At 40.1% G+C, this 15652-nt stretch overlaps 1 protein-coding gene across 1 annotated transcript in view; it reads right to left on the reverse strand.

Moving 5' to 3' along the window:
- Nucleotides 1–3245: 3245 nt before the first annotated feature.
- The window catches only part of LOC124254394 (sodium- and chloride-dependent neutral and basic amino acid transporter B(0+)-like), a 32706-nt gene continuing 20299 nt past the window's right edge, over nucleotides 3246–15652 (reverse strand). Inside the window, exons 5-16 of the mRNA XM_046688280.1 lie at nucleotides 15441–15618; nucleotides 15058–15196; nucleotides 14180–14314; nucleotides 11937–12040; nucleotides 11137–11261; nucleotides 10616–10728; nucleotides 10149–10277; nucleotides 9466–9565; nucleotides 8574–8701; nucleotides 7962–8117; nucleotides 5170–5322; nucleotides 3246–4311 (exon numbers count right to left, since the gene is read on the reverse strand). Of these exons, the coding sequence (XP_046544236.1) occupies nucleotides 4252–4311; nucleotides 5170–5322; nucleotides 7962–8117; nucleotides 8574–8701; nucleotides 9466–9565; nucleotides 10149–10277; nucleotides 10616–10728; nucleotides 11137–11261; nucleotides 11937–12040; nucleotides 14180–14314; nucleotides 15058–15196; nucleotides 15441–15618 (1520 nt within the window). The 3' untranslated portion in view covers nucleotides 3246–4251. The remainder of the gene's footprint in view (nucleotides 4312–5169; nucleotides 5323–7961; nucleotides 8118–8573; nucleotides 8702–9465; nucleotides 9566–10148; nucleotides 10278–10615; nucleotides 10729–11136; nucleotides 11262–11936; nucleotides 12041–14179; nucleotides 14315–15057; nucleotides 15197–15440; nucleotides 15619–15652) is intronic.

Raw genomic sequence — 15652 nt, forward strand, 5'->3', positions numbered from 1 at the left:
CCCTAGTATTTTTGTAGAAGGTCGCGTCAGCAAACCTTTGAGCGACCTATGACCGTCCAATCAAACGCGAGACGGCAGAACGGATTTAACCAATCAGACAACGACTACTTGTTAGGGTTCGGCGGGACTTTCTCCCGCATAAAACACAGATATTTGACCTGCAGTATACTAGTATACGCTTAGGGGTTTCTAATGACATCGTTACTATTAGCTTCTATTTCTGCAAGAAGACATTTTGAATATTGACAAACACGCTATGTTCAGCAACTGTTTACTCATTGCGTCCTCCATGTGTATCCATCGGAAGGGATCGTGCGGAAAATAGCATTCGGAATCGTTCGAGTTTTTGAGGTAAAGGTTCAAACGGTATGTGAGAGTGTTGACTTTCGCGATTTGTTAAGCTGTGTGCTGATTGGTCAGTCCAAAAGGTTAGCTGACGCGACCTTGTACTAGGGTTTGTTAGGCTCAGTATTATTCGTTACACTGCTACGTTTACTTAGAATTACTCAATGTTTGGGGCCAGCATTGTCGTTAGTGTCATCCTTACTTAAAGTACTGTCGGAAATGCTAGAAAAATGCTTTTTAGCCTTAATATCTTTATAAAGGTGATAAATATACTACGTTGTCAATATATCAACTCGCCTATTGTCTACCTACTTTTTATTTCAATCGATTTAACATTCCGATGCATTTAAAGGGCAGTTTACAGGAGAGAATTTGGTACCAAAACAGCAACTTAAGATTTTTTCCGAGTTCAACAACAGAAATCTGAAATAGTCTTTACATTTATGCTAATAATACAGGTGGTGTAAAAATATGAATTTACGTTTTTCCTAAACAAATAAATGTTGAATGTTTGTGTTACTTTACTTAATTATCGTTTTCTTTATTGAAGAAATATTAATATAAATGTTAAGTCTTGATAAATAAGTTTCCCGTCATGCATGCACATCTTTATCACAGCGTCCACTATGGCCAACGATTTGCAGTCGATTGTTGCAAAGGTTTATAGGTTTTTTCTGCTTAAAAAAGACAGAGGTTAACCTTTCATTAGTTTAGAAAGGGTTAATTACAGAACGTGTAGAGCTGTTGGCATGTCTTACCAACAAGTTTACAATATTGTAAACAAATCAGACAAGACAGGGACCGTCTCAAATGCAAAACTGGGACGTAAAACCATCCTTGACAACTTTGACATGGGAGTGCTTAGACGGGCGGTCTACAAAATTTATGAGAAGAAAAATATATATATTCTAAAGAAGCTACACCAGTGACTTCGTTAAATCGTTGGCCAATGTTCACAACTAGATTAAACTGACCGAATTACATCCATATTTTTTCATTGAAATATACTGTTGACATGCAAAACATTTATTAAAACGTTGCACATTTCTACAATCAATCGATAAGATAACACAAGTGATAGGATTCTTTCCAATGTACAGTAATTCGTATGTTTATTTCACAACAAACACACATGCACAAATGATCCCTTACATAACTGATACGTATACTATACGTACACATATTCAACATTTTGCAGAAAACATCTATTGAGATGACCCCTCGCCCGAGCGTGTGCTCAGGTGTCAATTTCACCTGTCGATAGCGTGCATGCTGATGACGTAACACAGGCAGTTAATGTTTGTTTCAAATAACGTCCCACTACCCCTTATTTTTCTAAGTTTTTGGTATTTTCATCAGTAAAAACACAGTTTAGAGCATGTCTCAAAATTTATTCCCTCGGTTAGATGTAGGTTAGGTAGATGTTTCTTGAAGTGATATTTGTTATGTAAGTAACTGTAATACCTCTGAATTTTAAATATGTCAAAAAGCATTTTTCTAGCATTTCCGACAGTACTTTAGTAATATTCCTTATTGTTGAAATGACACGTAATCATTATCAATTACTAAAGGCCATACTTCCTGGTTCTGTTTCAAGTTGCAAGTAGTGAAGTATCAGCTGTGTGTGAATACAAATCGCAAGCAGTACGTCGTAAACGTAGAACATTGTGAATATCTCAAGATGGGTTATGGGCTGACAAACCCCACATGGGATCCTCGACTGCCAAAGAAAGACAACTCTGTGCAGCTGTTCACAGGGTACCCTGACCCAGCAGGGTTAGAGGATCAATTTTTCTTTTCAGTTTTATTTCTTTTATCAAGTCTGGTGTGAAGCTTGCGGATATAAAGAAGGCTTTTTAAAAGGACCTGTTATTGATACACTTACATAATCAAATGTTTCTCAGTTGAAACTTTCACCATATAGTGTTGAGACATTTCTCGTCAATAAATAAATGAACCGATTCACGTTCTTACGTTTTACAGTCTCAGTAAACTTAGGCTCAGTATTATAGGTTAGCTGACGCGACCTTCTACTAGGTTTTGTTAGACTCAGTAGAGCAGTTTAACGGATAATACTGAGCCTAAGTTTACTTAGACTGAAAATGCATACCCCACGCAGAGACAGATATGTCAACCCAAGGCAGCTGTTTTGTTTCAAATACCAAGTTTTAGAGTTTCCTGGCATTCTTACCTGGAAGTCGACTCCTGGGGTTGAGGGTGAAAATACTTTGATGTGATATGTTGTTTCAAGGGATTAAAGTCTTGGGCGTCACTGAAAAGTGATCACCATTGTGTGAGATGTGTTCATCTACTGAAATATCCTACCACACATATAAGCTGGCATGATGTGTATCTCAAGCATCATTTCCATCATGACAAATGAACAGCTCGATCATTACTTCTCCCCTACTTCTAAGGGCAGTTCAAACCAAACAACCATCAGCACACAAGTGAGTAATAACATAATAATTTCGTTAATTTTACATCACGATGGAATGATAATTCTTCATTTTTTTTTTTATTTCAACTAAATAAAATAATTAAATGCTGACCCTTTTACTCTTAGGTAAAGAAATCTCTCCAGCGACTTAAGACGAAGGCCAATACAACGCTGAAGCCAATGCCGTCCCTATACAAGGAATAACACGGTCCCTGGACGGACAAAAACCGACACACCGTTGCCTGCACACTAATTGTTCCAATGTCACAGTTTTCGTCTCAGATGAACAGTTAGCTTGCTTGGTCTACACCATCTTTACACGAGAACTGAGGCACTGTTGCTCGGGACAATTGTCTCCCAATGTCATCGTTACCGTCACAGATGAACCGTCATACTTGCCGACGTTTACTGGCCATGCATTTAATCAGCATTGTGACTCCTAATATACCACAAAATGCCCTTTGACACACGTATATGATCTTTTATTACAAAAGTTAAAATGTAACATAGAAAAATCTACATTGTGTTCTAAATATACTTTAAAGAGTTGTACAGACATATGTTGTGAAATCTTTGCTCAACGGAAAGAAAATATTTTTTTCACAATTTTATCTAAAACACATAGTTCCAATTATACACGTGTACAAATATTGATCGGATACCAACATTTAACATGTGTTCACGAATGATGTACACCGACCTCTCACGCACCAAAACATACCTTGGATAAAATCATGTTGAAAAATGAATGCTGGCATGCAAGGTTAATCGGTTTCGCTCTTGGATTATCTGACATAAAAATACTACTGTAAGATATGTATGGGTAATGACAGTCTTCATTCCTACAATCTAGCTACCAAGCTACAAGATTCGGTACTGAATTAAACCTCCGATTAGATTGATATGGGAAGGGACATGACTCTTGTATTTGTCACTCAGAAACACTTGTATGTTTACCTTCATTTACAAATTTTCCTTACATTTTGAAGACAGCGTAAAACCTTTTTTCATGAGTACAAATGATATGGATGTGCCATCCGGACAGCAAGTAATGAGAGAAAATCGAGTATTCGGGAGATGGATAAATGACCTTGACTTTCAAGCACTTCTGTATATACTATCAACTCTACATATATACATATAACGATCAACACATTTACAATTACACCGGTTAGGTGACATATTTGCAAATATACAATACATTCGTGGGTTTTCCAAACCGATTATACTTATCTCCAAGGTTAGCAAGCAAATATAACGTTGGTTTAGTAAAAAGGGAAAGTGCGACAAATTGGGTTTATTATGAAGCCTTGTCTCCCTTGGATAGGCAACCACGATGAACTGGCTGTTGCCGCTGATGGTCCTCATTGCTAACTAACGAAGTCGGGGTGGTGGTCGTCTGTGTTGATCCTGCTGCGACTGTGTAGAAGCTGTAGTTGCCGCTGTGGGGGTTGCCGCAGAAGATATCACATTTTCTGGGCGTAGTATTCAGGACTGGGTGTGTAGCCAGGTGCGTGTTTCTGCATCTGAACAAATAACATTTGGGATCAGTGAGAGAAGATGAACAATGATTCAATCTCGCGTTCAACCATTCGTCGTTTGCCCAACATAAAGCAGGGTAACGAAAGGTATTATTAGTCAGGCTTTTTCGTATGACGTTTACGGGAATGGAACCAAACTGCTCCCAAAGTCTTTGTTGACTTCACCGGACTAAGCAATATTTTGAAGCACAGCTTGTTATCTTGATGTGCGAGGCATACATGATGCAGGTCTATGACGTTTACGACTGAAGTGAAACAGACTGAGTTTGTGGTGACAAACCTATAGGAAAACAGGATGAAGAAGGGTTCCAAGCAACTCATGAGTTTCAAGCTCGGTTATGACACCCAGTTCTGCATAACGAATTGCAACACCCGGACAAAACAACTTAAGGAATTCAACTTTCTGTGTTCTGCAACACCTATCAGCCATTACGAGTTGTTTAAATTTGAACATATGGGTTGCAATTTTGTTTGAGTAATATACTCGAGCATATACAATGTTTATCTCCACAGTCATCAAAAAAAGAGAGTCTGCATCAAAGATGCCAGTGACTGGAAGCACTCTACTTGGCTTTCTTAGTCTCGAAGCAATCTCCATATGATTACTGTTGATAAGGTTCCTGTACGGTCATTGTGACTGCTAAAGTGAGTGAGTTTAGTTTTACGACGCTTTTGGCAGTATTCCAGCGACATCACAGCGGGGGGCACCAGAAATGGGCTTCACACATTGTACCCATGTGGGGAATCGAACACGGGTCTTCAGCATGACAAGCTAACGCTTTAACCACAGAGCTACCCCACCTGGTACCTTGAACAAAAACCGACGGTTGTTAGAGCGTTTACCTCCACGGATATATCTGATGGCGAGATGCCATTCTGGTCCTCCTTTCCCCAGGGGTCCACCACGTAGTTCGGGACGTAACGAGCCACAAGCTGACGGTGCTTCACCAGCGCGGGGCCCCAATCCTCCCGGGGATTCGTCAGAATCCGGAATCTCTGTAGAAAAAAAATTGACACGGCAAAATAATGACAGTGATGGATCCAGAAAAATTCCCCAGGACTGAAGGTTGCTTTTGTTATTGTGTTTTTCTCCCGAGACTACCCGGATGATATCCCATAATTCTTGACTAAGTAGCGATCTCTGCTGCGCCACCCTCAAGCGCAATTGGTAGTATAAAGGCGTTAAAAGGTTGAAATTTAATATGGTCTTGGAATTAATTGGAAAATGTGGTCCTCTTTGTACCCAATATATTTCCATCTTCATTATCGTGATAACAAATGAAACCATTTGGAAGTTAAACTTCATCTGCCAGTGGTAAAAAGTGTTAGGATTGGATTGAAAGAAAAGTCAATGTACATTTTTATATACCTGCCTTATAATCCAAGCATAATTAATTTCTTATTATATGCTTATGCGCTACGAAACTTCATAATATAGTACACGATCTGTTTGTAGTGAATTTATAAAATGACTGTCATGTCTAGACAGTTTATAGGTTGCCTACGTAAATCATATTTCACACACACAGGCCTTAAGTGCGACCTACAGTCCCTTTGATTTTCATTTGAGACCGATGAATTGCTCACTAACACAAACTGCAACAAAACCAAATTTTGAACAGTCACATGTAATCGACAGACGAACTCTGATGATTTGTCTCATAATTTTCGACACCCGAATGAAAAAGTTGTTTAACAAACAATGATTATTTTGCTGTCACTTTTCGCTATTTTTTACGAGGGCAGACCACTTGCTGGTAGAACAGCCAGGTAATCAATAGGCGTGTATAGTGAAACTTCCATTTCACACTTGCAACTCGCACACCTTGTGTCTTTACGACATAATGTTGGTGTAAGGGCCTGTAAATCTTACGAGTCGCTACTTCCGGTACTAAGCTGGTTCCCGGCTCCCTTTGCGTTCGCCAACTTGCGATATGCGAGACGGCATTCGTACCTATTCGTGTCATTCCGGCAAGCCGGATGGCGTAGGTCACGGAGAGAGGCGAGTAGTTACGAATGTGCGAGACGAGGCCCACTTTACTTCCGCTACCAGATTTCCGGTGACAAGCGTCAAGAACCAGTTCTGGTTCCAAATTGCGGGACCGCCAAACATGACTTTACTAGACCGGACCAAGTGTACAACCATGTTTGGCTGTCACAGCTGTTGACAGTCGTAATAGTTTGCTGATTTGGGAATGGTTAGATCGGAAATTTGTTATTCCTGCAAGGATTATAAGTCCATTACCGTCAACTGACAACCAGAAACCATTCGCAAAGGTATGAAACGTTGTTTGTCACCGGAAGTACTAAGGTCTCGCGAAGTGCCGTGACCTACTTTCGGGCCCTATTCAATATATATATATATATATATATACATACATAAACACTGCCTTTTGACAAACCCGCTGTGCAAGATTAAAGTAATTGACCAATCAACGTGTTATCGGTTAATCCTTTGATCAATGTGGTTTTTTGTAACCCCATGCACATATTACATAACATTTAATACTTTTTAGACACAGAAGACCTCAATAACTAATGTTAAGTATTTACTCCAGACACGAGAAATGCTAAATGTGAACCTTTTGTCGGGTAATTTGAGTGGTGTTACCACTAATTACACCTCTTGTAAATTCAATAACTGGCCATCAAGTGAACGATGACAAATGAACAGGTGTAGGTTTTCACCACCAATTATGGGTTACAGCAAGAGAGTAGTAATCCCTGTATTATATTAATTCTTTTCCCTAAAATACATGTGGGGATATGAACTTCATTGCTGCATAAAAATACATGTATGCATTTGCTGTGTACTAACGTTTAAAACTGTATATACGTATTTACCTAAGTAAATTTTTAGATTTTTCTAGCAAAGGCAATGTGACGTATATTACTGATTAAAAAAATTAAATGTGTGTTTTAATATCCTAGGGAAACAGACATCACGTTGTTACATGACATGATTACATATCAAGGAAAATACCACAGAAATAAAATCACACTGGATGAGTCATCAAACCATCCACACATAAGAAAATCCGAAAAATCTAACACTGCTGGGATACTTTATTACAATAAGACTAGAACTAACGGGGATATTTACAAATAACGGCATCTGTCAGGAACCAACCGGTCTTATTGTCCTATTGTTTAAGTTGAAGAAATTCTGCCAAGGTGGACAGTTGCCCAGTCCGTGTCCGTCACGGTTGTGGGAACATTTGGCGGCTGGACGTCCTGATTAGATTGTTGGCGCGAAACAGGAATCATTCTGGGTCAAAGCCCCTTTTGATTAATATTGATTTAGATGGTCTCAACTAAAACAGTTTCAATGGCTCAAGGTGCTTTCAGAATTATATATCATGGGAGCGAACATACAGTGTTACTCAACTAGGGTCGTGTTTCCTAGGCTACCACTTGTGTATCAACCATACATAAATCAATGCTGCTTTCAGGAATAGCTCCTATTGTCACGCATCAGCTGAATGGAGAAGCAAGAGAGTCTGCCACTTGCAAAACACCATGAAGGCAACGGACTGAAGATCACGAATCTGCGACTAACCCTCTAACCAGCTCATACACATCAGACAAAGAGCTCCAGATCAGCAGAATCCTGGTCGTGTAGTGTATGTACTTACTTCTCCAATAGATCCCGGTGTGATGCAGAGGTAGACGATGGCAGGAATAAAGATGCCAAGGATGACGACGAATGTCATCAACCAGCCTAGAGCGTCAGCCCACATTGGGTAGCCATCCAGACGGGTGTAGTCATACCACGAGAACACCATGACGCACTACAACAAGAAGCAGTAACATCTATTCAATACCACAACCTCTACTACTACAAGCTTCAACGACAAGAATAAAAACACCAATAATATAATTTTTTATTTTTTTTCACATATCGCCACATCCTCACAACGTATGCCATGAGCGCCATGAGTTTCCCAAACAAAACTGACGATATTGATGGGAAGTGATTCACTGGGGAATTGGTAGAATATTTGTCCCACTGCTGTAAGACATTGAGTTTAGTCTAAACCCGCCTTGCAAAGTATACCAGGCGGGTGAGTTCTACACTGGATGCTAGTCTAAGACATTTACCACTCGGGTGAATCCCATGACTACAGGTAGAGTGCTGGCTAGGCTATTAACATGGCCGAGATTATACACATCATCAGTGGTTCCCTTAATTAGGCCTCCCTGTCCTGCACAGAAGGATCGACGGGCAACGTACGTAAGCTACTCACGGTCACAGCCAAGGGGGTGAAGAAGACCCAGCAGGCTGCCCACCAGTATTTGACCACCACCCACGGGATGAAACCGCACACCTTCACTCCAGTCATGCATTCAATGTCATTCAGGAACCTCTTCACACCTGGAACAAACCATACTGACCTTGATTGTCGAATGTTGACATTTACGACCTTTTATGACAAGATCTCTACTATCGTAGAGATGATCGTCATTCTCCAAGTGACAGAATATTCAACACACTTGCGCACAGTTATGAGTGAGTGAGTGAGTTAAAATTTTACATCGCATCGGCAATATTACATCCATATAGCGATGAAAACAAGGTAATCAATTTAAATAGCTGTCGACAAAGGACAGTAAAACAACTAGAATAACACAGATATAAATGTTAAACTAGTAATTAAGTCTAAAACATTTTAACTATAGAGGAAAATACAATATAAAAATAGGCTATAGATCGCCAACAACTGAATGTAGATCACCATACTAGGGACCTTGGGGACTTACAGTACCTTTGCTACCTGCATGGACCCTAGTTGGATTTACACCATCCCTTCAGCCGCTGGCGATTGTAGGAAATATTTAGCCAACTTTAAAAGAACAAAAATACTACGTTTTAAAAATCAGGTAAAGTAAATTTACTTTGATTTGAAAGTTTTGGGACTTACGTACCCTCTCAGGAGGACAGTTATGAGTGACGTAGGCTGATCCTTCATAGTGAACATACTGTATGGTAGTTATGGTGTGTTATGGGTTGGGAGGGTAGTTCAAAGAAACACAGCGCTGTAGGCCATAGGATCCACCCTCTGACCGTACACAATTAACATGGGGCCTGCTATCCAATAGGGTTTTGAAAAATGAAAAATGATATACAATAAGACTGACCATAAACGTAGCTGATGGCGATACATTCAACCAAGGAGATGACCAGAACGTTCCATCCCCCGGAGTAGGTGTCCATCAGATCCAGCATATACAGGCCACCCTGGGGGAGACAAGGGTATGGTTACACTTACAATATACACTGAAGATTGTTACAATGGAACTACGACAGTAAACTTACACACTGTCATGAAACACTCACATGTAGAGCGGACGGAACTTTTCATATCGTAAATGATCCATCACCACAATACCAAATTTCAACACCACACAACGCGCTTCCACATAAACTGACGTTCAAAAGAAAGTACACACCTGATGCTTTGGTAAAATGTTTTCCTGAAAACAGCGTAATATTTAGAAAAGTGTTTCGATTGCGACTCACAAGTCACAAACATTGTGTACATGTTGCAATAACACCATAGATATCGTACCCAATTGGAACATTGCTAGCAAAATATTTACGTTGTTTTAATAGTCTCAAAACACCCGGTGTGTACTTTCTTTTGTACACAGGATAGATACAAAACACTAATCCTCACTACAGCAGATCCACCCGCCCCCACCCACACCCACACACACGGACACCCACACACACGGACACAGCATACACACGCCATTCCAAACACACACAGACTCACACACAACACAACATTCACGCAACACATTAACAACAGCAGACTTACATTGGTGGTGAGAGTCAGGCCGAGCAGGAAGAAGACAGCACAGCAACAGACCACTGTGAATGACTTGTACTTCCTGGTCTGGGGGAACATGTCCATGATGGAAGTGGTGACCGTCTCCACCAGCACAAACTGAACAGGAAAAAATATTCACACCTCATATATGTTTGTTCTTTACACCCGCAACAGCCTGTTGCAGCATTAGAACATTGCACACACGTTTTGTTTTGCCAAGGACCAATAATTTCTGTTTGTATCAAAGTTTCAAAGAAACAGTTGCAACAAGATCAACTATAAAATGGTTTGAAATTCTAAGTGAACAAGACAACACCACTTCAACTACCAGATTTGTTTGCATTTCTTTTATCTGTAATTGTCAGCATGAATGTAGATGAGATTTAACACAGAAGTGTCAAAGCCATTGTTAGATGTGTTTGACGCACGTGTAGGCTGTTGTCGCACCAACTCACCTCGCTGTCCACGCCAAGAGTGACCAGCATGATGAAGAACAAGATGGCCCATAGGGGCGAGATGGGCATCTTGGTCACAGCGAATGGATACACCACAAAGGTTAGTGTGGGTCCTGAACAAAGATACGATATACACTTCACAGCTTTTCCGAACTCAATTCCTATGGTAACTAATTGCATTTGTTGTTTCACCACACTGAACAGAGTTTATAATGAGACAATATCTATCAGCATTCACTCCTATGGAGATGTCAAGCGTGTCATAACAGATACTACACAATAGACGTTAAAGAACACTGGAATGTTTAAGTTATTACGTTATTTTTCAATACATGACAGATTAAATATTGTGGAACACGATACACCAGGTAGGTGTTATTGATCTTTTTTTAGGAGTATAGTTATAAAGATATTATCGACCTGTCGTAACATGTACATTTATAATTGATTTATCTCGGAATACGTGTTTTATATTGTCATGGATATTAGTTAATCCCAATGAAGTCAGGGAAAGCAAATACCTTTTTCGGCGACCTCGTCGATGGGCATGTTGAGGTCTGTTGCCAGGAAACCAAGATACGAGAAAATGACAAAACCAGCAAACAGACTCGTCAAGCAGTTGCCAAGAGAAACCAAAAGTGCATCCCTGAAATCATGATAATACTGTTAATGTTACTGGCCCTCTTACTGGCCCTGTTACAGGGAATGGAAGATGACCCGCTGGTAGGTATTGCGTTTCATTCCAAGTGTAGAAATAATGACTGGTGAGTGAATTGGCTTAACGAAGGATTGAACATTGTTTCAACGATATCCTGGCATGGCATCTTGGGAATGAGCGAGTACGTTTAGTTAATCGCTGCTTTGAAGGGTATTTCAGTCATATCACTGAGTTTGGTTTTACGCCGCTTTTAGCAATATTCCAGCAACGTCACGGCTGGGGACACCAGAAATGTGCTTCACATATTGTACCCATGTGGGGATTCGAATCCGGGTCGTCGGCGTGACGAGCCAACGCTTTAACCACTAGGCTACCCCACCGCCCCTTCCAGTCATATGAAGCGTGACAGATAACTGGAGACAAAACTCTACATTCATACAGGTCTTGGAAGTTTCCACTTAGGTAAAACCAAAGATGACGAATGGTGTTGACAAACCCAGAAATTCAAAGTGAATCGTGGATTCGAACCCACTGTTTCTGGATCACCATAGGGACCCATCGAATAAAGGGACCTTGGATAGCTGGGCAACAGTGAGAGTGATATAATGTTGATACGACCATACTGGTAGACACAAGGGACATAACCCTTCACAGCTGTCTCACCTGAAAGCGTCATTGTGGAACTTGTTGTAACTGGAGAGGGCGATCAGTCCTCCCCACGACGCCGATAGCGAGAAGAAGATTTGTACAGCAGCGTCCTTCCAAACCTGAAGATAAAAACAGTTGTTTACTTGGTGAGTGTTTATAAAACAACAGCTGTTTACAAGGGGAGCGTATATTAAAACAGCTGTTACTAGGTGATCGTATATTAAAAACAGTTGTTTACTTGGTGAGTGTTTATAAAACAACAGCTGTTTACAAGGGGAGCGTATATTAAAACAGCTGTTACTAGGTGATCGTATATTAAAAACAGTTGTTTACTTGGTGAGTGTTTATAAAACAACAGCTGTTTACAAGGGGAGCGTATATTAAAACAGCTGTTACTAGGTGATCGTATATTAAAAACAGTTGTTTACTTGGTGAGTGTTTATAAAACAACAGCTGTTTACAAGGTGAGCGTATATTAAAACAGCTGTTACTAGGTGGTCGTATATTAAAAACAGTTGTTTACTTGGTGAGTGTTTATAAAACAACAGCTGTTTACAAGGTGAGCGTATATTAAAACAGCTGTTACTAGGTGATCGTATATTAAAAACAGTTGTTTACTTTGCGAGGTGTATAAAAACAGCTGTTTACAAGGTGAGGGTATATTAAAAAACCAATTGTTTACTAGGTAAGCGTCTATAAAAACAGCAGTGTACTTGGTGAGCGTATATAAAAACAGCTGTTGACTACGTGCGCGTGTATAAAAACATCTGTTTAGTAGGGGATGGTATGCGTTACACGCCCTTGTCAGCAATGTGCATTTGTATAATTGTAGCAGTGATGATATTTCAGGGTTTGATCCTCTAACATTTCATGTGGTTGATTTAAACTTAAAATGTATCAATTTCCCAGTTGTATTTTTAGCAATGTCATTATGTTGCGGTTGAGGTCATTTTAATATAAGTCATAAAATGCAAATAAAAAAATATAAAATAATAGTTCAAGGTTGTGTCATGTCAGGTCATGACACTAGCAATTGTTTATCATGTGATCAGTTATGCTGATTTCTGATTGGTTGATTGGCAAACAGTTGGCTCTGCGTGTTGCACCTGAGCAATTAAGCTTCACTTCACATTGGGACACAAAGATTGACAGGTGAGCCTTTTTGTTTTGGCATGGCATTTTTACAGTGCTTGTTGGTACAAGTAAAATAAGTGTTATAATCCAATTTATAGTAAGAGCTTATTTTATCTTTAACTATAATTGTATTGTAATTTCTTGTAGTTAATATAAATTAAAAGTAATAATTCTAAAATAGTTTAAATAAGCATTTCAAACATTATCTTTACAAAGTTAGTTACTTTCCAAATTAAATTATTCCACGTCATAATTTAATTCCTAACTCATTATAATTTCCCAAAGTGTGATTTGTGACTGAATGAATGAATTGTTGTACTGAGTGTGTACTACAGACGGTAGCGCGTATGCTGCAGTATGCCATGTGGTCTTGGAAGGGCGCCGCCATGCACTTGATAAGCTGTATACCATATATATGTAAGTGACCGCTTGTGTATTAAGGATTTTGTTACATGGTATTAGGCTGTGTCATTCTTGGTTTTATTCTTTGTATGTAATGTGAGAATGTGTATGTAATTATGCAATATTTTAAATGGGCATTTGTATTAGAACTCAATGAAGTGTAATGAAATGAAATCTATTGCCATTTAAATCTGGTGTATTGAATTCAATGTACTGAACATGACTTCTGTTATGTCAACATGGTGTAATGATTGATATGTTAAGTATGTCATGAATTAAGATGGTGTGTTGAAATGTCAAGTTATTGTTAACTTTATTATTGCCTAAATGTTCCAGGGCACTAAGTTATCAGTACCATGCTGGATCACCAGAAAAAAACACTCACAATACTCTGAATAAAAGATTGTCCCCAGACAGCCGCCTTCGTCGTCGTTTAGCTTGGGCGAAAAGAGCTATTACACAATGTATGTCTATAGATAATCGTTCCCAGGACGCGAGTGATTGATTGATTGCATGAAAGACCCACACAGCAGTTGAGCGATGGCACGAGGCCACAGCACCTTACAATGAGTTGAGAAGATGTAGCATGACCCCAAATTCCAGATTAACCCTGATGATTATTGTTTGTTGTTTTTGTGCTGTTTGAGTAGTAAACATCCGACACCATCGTTCCGAATCAAAATCTCTTACAAATATTTGTGAACAGCGTTGTAATGTCGTACCCGAGCATCATATAGCCTGTCGAGTTTAGGTGTGATGTAGAACTCTATTCCTTTCTCGTAACCATCCAGCAGCACTCCTCTGATGAGAAGAATAACCAGCACGAGGTAGGGGAAGGTTGCAGTGACGTAAACAACCTGAAATGTAGGACAAAAGACATTTACTTCAACCTGAAAAACTGAAGTAACATGAAACTGTATTTAACACGGCTTACATCAACGAGCCATGGTCGATAAGCAACACGTGAACCTGATCTCATATATTATATACTTAACTTCGGATATAAGGCAGGAAAACAAGATGCAACATCTATGCATGATGCAACAACATCGAGCAACCACGAGTCCCTGACCGACATTGCCCGCTGTCATGACTGACCTTTCTGGAACCATAGGGGCGTGTCTCCCTTAGAAACAGCGTTAGAAAGAGTGAGTGAGTGAGTTTGACGCCGCACTCCCCAATATTCCAGTTATATGTCTGTACACAATCGAGTCTGGACCAGACAATCCAGTGATCAACAACATGAGCATCGATTTGCGCAATTTGGAACCGATGACATGTGCCAAAGAGGTCAGCCGGCCTGACCACCCGATCCCGTTAGTCGCCCATACGACAAGCATGGGTTACTGAAGATCAACATTCTAACCCGGACCTTCACGGGTCAAATAGGTATATAGACCCTACCCTATTACTATATAGTAATAGGGTAGGGTCTACATACCTACATGTCTGTTTCTAAGCGAGTCACGCCCTATGTCAGGATCTCAAGACTGACCTTGCCGGATCGCAAGACTAAACTTGCTAGCTGCTATGACTGACCTTGTGGGATTTCCTGACTGACCTTGGCCGCTGTCATGACTCTCTTTGCTGCATGACTCACCTTACCGGATGATTTCACACCCTTGCTGAGAGTGGCCGCCACGAATATCCAGGCCAAGAGGAGACACAGGACGAGCTGCCACCTTACAGGGCCGAGGTCACCAATCCCGTCGCTAAAGCCAGATCCTAGGACCACGTTGCTGCAAGTCGTGAGTCAATGACTGTGTTTAACAGGGTTCGTACATATCATGTAGATTCAGTTAAGGGTGGGTGTGAACGCCCTACGCAGTTCCTACATGGACTTAAGCTACTCTTAAGACCACCGCTGGTATAGTTACTCCAATTGAACCAAACATATGTTTGTTTCATATACTCCTATTATAGTGAACAGGCAGTATGTTCAATTCCTAAATCAAAGGGTTTTACAAATCTCCCGGTACTTACTTCAAGTATTCTTCACTTGGTAGTTTCCTTTTAATACCCATGGTTGCTTTGGACTGGGTTTCGTTGTGCAGGGCCATAAGAGTTCCGTTAACGTCTAAACAAGTGCCATTTATAGTTTGCTCCCACGAGTTCATTTCGCAGCTGGTCTTGTTCATGACTGGCAGGCGGTCCAAGCAGTCTGAAGGACATATGACAGTAGCAGGTAATCTTAG

Source organism: Haliotis rubra, unplaced genomic scaffold (assembly GCF_003918875.1).
Source record: "Haliotis rubra isolate DU_JTF1 unplaced genomic scaffold, ASM391887v1 Scf115, whole genome shotgun sequence".
Classification (NCBI taxonomy): Eukaryota; Metazoa; Mollusca; class Gastropoda; order Lepetellida; family Haliotidae; genus Haliotis; species Haliotis rubra.